This window comes from Meleagris gallopavo, chromosome Z (genome assembly GCF_000146605.3).
Source record: "Meleagris gallopavo isolate NT-WF06-2002-E0010 breed Aviagen turkey brand Nicholas breeding stock chromosome Z, Turkey_5.1, whole genome shotgun sequence".
Classification (NCBI taxonomy): domain Eukaryota; kingdom Metazoa; phylum Chordata; class Aves; order Galliformes; family Phasianidae; genus Meleagris; species Meleagris gallopavo.
Window position 1 is genome coordinate 987307 of NC_015041.2, and position 5479 is coordinate 992785.

The window sequence follows — 5479 nt, forward strand, 5'->3', positions numbered from 1 at the left end:
GGGGAAGTACACAGGGTTGTAGGATTTGCAACCATCCTGTGTGTTTTAGGATACTATCTCAGTCACTGGGTCATCCTGCTGCATTGAAAAGTGAGCTAAGGCACTGCTCAGAGCTTCTTGAAAGCCACCATAACACACCTGATTGTGAAATAAATGCAAGTCGATGGGCAGATATTGCTTGACCTGTGAGTTAAGCAGATCTTGGTGTTTCTTCAGATTCCAGCTGAAGCAGCTGTTCCAGGTTTTGTCCAGTACTTTGCGTTATTTGCATTTAATGGCATCTAACTGGGATGCTATTTCACAGCACTCAAACTAGAAGGCTACAGAGCACCCACCTATGTTCTGAACTGCTTCAGTCAAAGGAGAATGCAATCCCATGGACAGGTGAAGTAGCTGTGGTGATTGGTTTGTGAGGGTTTCTGCCTGCATTGTTAGTGTCAGCACAGCAGTAATTCCAGTAGTTGAGGCTGAGTCTTGAAAAAGGAGATCCTCACATTCAGGAAGGAATCTGTAACCTCCACAGTGAGACAGACAGCATTGCTAAACAGGCATAGAGGGGAGTTTTGGGGTTTGACTCAATGACTGCAGAGGTTTTTTCCAGTCCTAATGTTTCTATGAATCCAGCAGAAATCTGTCACAAGTATGGCCTCATTACCACGTACTTAAGTGCCTTTTCTGAGTGATAACTCAGAAAATGACTGCTTTGCAGGTAGTAAGAGTAGATGCCAATGGTTTCAGTGCTCCTACCATGCAGAAAAACTCAACTGTTGGTGTGATTCACATTCCTGGCAGACCTGTAGGGTCTCGCAGCCTGTTGTTTGATGTGCTGGAGGGACCTTATTCCTCCCTGGTTGGGACCAAACATAAAATGTGTTGAATTAAATGTATGCTGATATGTTGGAAGACCAAGACTGCTTAATGATTCAATGAATTTGGCTACAATATTTGCTCATTGGGATGAGCCAGTGGCTCTGGCTGAGAGAAGCAAGCTATGCGGCTGAACACTGTGTTTTCCAGATAAAATTTTGGTGATTTCAGGAGAAAACAGATCTCTTTGCCAATACTCAGGGATGCTGGATTAGCTCACCATTGAGACACTGACCAGCCAATAGCTGTGTTAGTCACTGTGAACTGTCCTTGTTACCCAATGTGTTTTACAATGGAAAAGGGCACACTCACCTTTATTTCTTTCTTGCAGGCACAAGACCTGAATGTGATTGAGGAGGTGATCCGGATGATGCTGGAGATCATCAACTCCTGCCTGACCAACTCCCTCCATCACAACCCCAACCTGGTGTACGCGCTGCTCTACAAGCGCGATCTGTTTGAGCAATTCCGGACCCACCCCTCCTTCCAGGACATCATGCAGAACATAGATCTCGTGGGTGATCCCTTATTTCGAGGCTGCGCATGCTTTTTTATTTGATCTTTTTATTATTTTTGGAGGTGGGAAATACCTATCATATCTATACTGATTCTTATCTCTAAACTGGAGAGAAATGGGTTCGAAGGCTGGGCTATTTGGAGGATAAAGAATTGGTTGGATGGCTGCAGCCAGAGAGCTGTGGTCAGTGGCTCGACACGCAGGTGGGTGCAGTGATGAGTGGTTCCCTCAGGGGTCTGATTGGAACTGGTGCTCTTCAACATCTTTAAGAGTGACACAGATGATGGGACGGAGTTCAGTCTCAGCAGTTTGCAGATGACACCACGCTGAGTGGTGCAGCTGACACAGCAGAGGGAAGGGATGTCATCCAGAGGGACCTGGACAGGCTTGAAAAGCAGGCCCACATGAACCTAATGAGGTTCAGCAAGGCCAAGTGCGGGGTGCTGTGTCAGGGCAATCCCAGGTGCGTACAGGCTGGGAGAAGAACTCACTGAGAGCAGCCCCATGGAGAAGGATTTGGGAGTTTTAAACTAAAAGAGGGAAGATTTAGGTCAGGTGTGAGGAGGAAACTCCTCATTCAGAGTGGTGAGGCCCTGGCTCTGCTGCCCGAAGGGCTGAGGGTGCCCCATCCCTGGAGGTGTCCCAGGCCATAGGGGACCCTGAGCAGCCTGACCTGTTGGGGGCAGCCAGCCCACAGCAGGGGTGGGTCTGGGGAGCTTTAGGGTCCCTTCCAACCCAACCATTCAGTAGTTCTGTGATCGTTAAGTTCCCTTCCAACCCAACCTTTGTGTGATTCTATGACAGAGAGAGACCTCTTCTGCTTGTCCAGTACCAGGCAAATCCTGGTGGCCAATTCCTTCCACCTGCCAGCTTCGTGCCTCCCACAGAAAGCAGCGTGTCCTTTCCTTTGTTACAGCTAAATGTAGGTTTTCCTCAGCAATTTAAACAGTTACAGTTCCTCCTCAAATGTATTTAATGCAGGGTTACAGCATAATGCCAATTACATTCTAAAACTATTTAAAGCTTTCCAAGGGAGCACACTGCTTTTTTAAATAGCTCCTTTGTTACCGAAGCAAGGATGTTAAAAAAAAAAAAAAAAAAGATTTTCTAAAGAATCTACCTGTCACCAGTTGGCAAGTGCTGAGAGCTCTCAGGCTTGCAGATCTGAATAAGAGATGGCATTCAGCTGACTCCTTTTCCACCCTGCCATGTCCTCTAGTTCATACAGGGACGGTAGCCACAAATGCCTCTTCTGGAATGTCCTGCCTATCACTCATCTCTTGCTTTTCTCCTGAACCATATCTCTTTGCAGTACTGTGCTGTCAAGGTTAGAAAGAACGTGATGTGGAAACTCCAGTTCCATTTTGTCTGAAGAAGAATGATAAATAAAGATTAGAGATATGTATTACTATTTAAGGGGATATTTTTAACTTTAGTCTGCACATCAAAAATAGCAGTTCAGAATTCTGTGTAATTGTAACATGCTGTGCAAATATTGGGAGCTCTCCGGACTATAATATCTGTAACTCTAAAACACAGCAATCTTTAAAACACAGCCAGACTGGAGCATTTGGCTTCCTAAAATAGGATCCACCAGATTTCAGGTAGCACCTGCAAGCTTCCTTCATTTTTTTATGTATACATTTGATGATTGTGTTTTATCCTTCCGATTAAAGCCTAACACTAATTTTTGCCTTCGTTGTGGTTTAGCAAAACCTTTACATCTGAACTCAGCAATCTTCCTACCCCATTGCTTTTTGCAAGGATTAGCAATCAACAGCGCTGCAGTCCATCCCTGTCTGTAAGGATGCAAACCCTGCTGCATCAGCCAGGGGAAGGGAATTCTTGCCTTACTCGACCATGGCGATATCAAGAGAGCCAGGCAGGCCAAGCCTGTATTTTTCATTGAATGATTGCTGTGTTTCTGCTGTATAAAACAGAACCAAAACATCTCTTCCTGTTCCACTCAGTTGTTTTGCAGCGTCTAGAGAAAGCTGCTCTGAGATCCAGCTGCCCAAAAAGGGGGCTAGCGCTTTGGAATCAGGAGAAGACCAACAAACCCAAATCGCAAAGCAGTCATGCCATCAGCTGCCTTTGTTTTGTGAGCAGCAGCTGAGCTAGGAGGTGCAATTAGGGCAATGGGTTCTGGCTCCAGCTGCCAGTTGCTGCAGAACAAATAGATTTTGCAGCCAATATACTTTTCCCCCTTTTACTTGGGAGTATTATCAGAGATTAGTTGGTGTGATGAGGCTGTAATTTAGACACCTGTGGGCATTGCCACTTTGCAGAGAAGGCTACAAATCAGGAAACCTAGCAACAGTGTGTGCAGAGAGTGGGTGCTGTGCATGGCTCCAACTAGGGGGCCAAGGACAGTGCAAAATGGCTCCAACCATCCTCTGGGGCCTTCTAAGGACCTGAGGGATTTAAGCTTTGCCCCATATCCATCATTCATATCTCTAGAGGAGGGGACGGTGTACCCAAAGTGTATTCTTTTGCAACAAAAGGAGCTCTGGAAGTGCAGGTTCTCATGTCTCCAGTGGAGAACTGTTGGCTGCTGTTTTGACTTACTGGGCTTAGAGAGCGATGCAAGTTGATCTGACCTAACTGTGGGCTGCTTTCAAGGATCAGCTGGGACACAAAAGTTGTGCTGAGGGGGATGCCTGGGGAAAATCAGCTTGGGCTCTTCAGGGGGAAATGCAGGAGAACACTGAGAGGGAGCATATGGGTCCTTGGTCCTGGGATTAGCCTCATGATGGGGGAGATACACGAGGATGGCTCACTTGGGGAGAATGGCAGCTTGGTGGGTTTGCTTTTTTTTTCCAGTTGCCATGGCTTTGAATCACCAAGTGAGTCCTGTAGACCCTTGAAGTTGTACTAAGACATTTAATGGCTGTTCTCGAGCCCTCTGTTGAGTAGACATTGTAAATACAGGAGTTTTGCTTCAATACTTGAAAACTAGAGTAAATTTCTGGCCCAAATTACAAAAAGTCAACAGGAGTGCCTTGAAAGTCCTGTGTGCTTGAGAAGGGTAAGAGCTGAATAATGCTGAGGTTTGCAGTGTTTGAAAACCTTATTTGACTAATTCAGCTGAATGTGTTCAACAGTGAATTCATCTACCCCTTCACAATACCCGCAGAACACTGACAGCTGGGCCAATGTCTCATCCACAGAGTGAACCTAATGATGTCCCAGCAATAACATACTGCTTTGAGAAGTGCAGAGACATCAACCCAGGAAAAGAAAACAATGGCTTTGTGTGTATATTGATACAAAGATCCCTTCCATTTGCTGACGTGCTCTGATTCTCTATCACAGGTGATCAGTTTCTTCAGCTCCCGGTTGGAGCACGCTGAAGCTGACCTGTCGGTGGAGCGCGTTCTGGAGATCATCAAGCAGGGAGCTGTGGCTTTGCCCAAGGACAGGCTCAGGGTAAGTGCTCAGCTCATCAGTTAACATATGCTGTTCCAGTTAATTACATACATACAGTTTGTATCTGTGACATTGGAACATCAGTAACAGTGGATGAGGGACTCCATGGTTGATCGCAATATCTGTGTGGTTTAATTATATGGCTGGTTTGTGCTAAACGTTGGGGTGAGTTTTCTTGATCAGTCATTAAATTGAAGTGTGTAGGAAGTAGGATTTGCTGAGACAGAGATTTTCTTCATCATATGTGTTACATGTAGTCTCACCTCTCTGCCCATTCAGATGTAATGAGGCTGTCATCATCCTCATTTTTATTGGCACATTCTTTCCCTGGTGTTCCACATCTCCATGTGGGTCTTTATAAAATGATACGAAGATGAATTCTGCAGGCTTCAGTCTTGGGTTCTGGATAAACCATCCCACTGGAAATCAGTTCAGGGCTGGTCAGCGCAGTGGTAAGCTGTGTGTAATCCTGAGCAGAGCCTCCATGGTCTTCTGAGAGCCTCAGATCCAGGAGGGATTCAGTGCCTTGATGGATTTTGTGAGGCCAAAATCCTTTATGGGCTGTGCAGTGCTTAAATGCTGTGATAACAAAATCTGTGCGAGTAGGTAAGGAAGTAAATAGGAGCAATATGGTGTTTTGTTGTTTTTGGTTTTTGTTTTTTTTTT

At 45.6% G+C, this 5479-nt stretch overlaps 1 protein-coding gene across 1 annotated transcript; it reads left to right on the forward strand.

Annotated features, from left to right (window-relative positions):
- Window positions 1-1144: 1144 nt before the first annotated feature.
- LOC104914743 (dymeclin-like) lies at window positions 1145-4852 on the forward strand. Its single transcript, XM_019610270.1, has 2 exons — window positions 1145-1381; window positions 4700-4852. Exons 1-2 carry the CDS (start codon window positions 1148-1150, stop codon window positions 4835-4837), a joined length of 372 nt encoding a protein of 123 aa, XP_019465815.1. The 5' UTR covers window positions 1145-1147; the 3' UTR covers window positions 4838-4852.
- The last annotated feature ends 627 nt before the right edge of the window (window positions 4853-5479 follow it).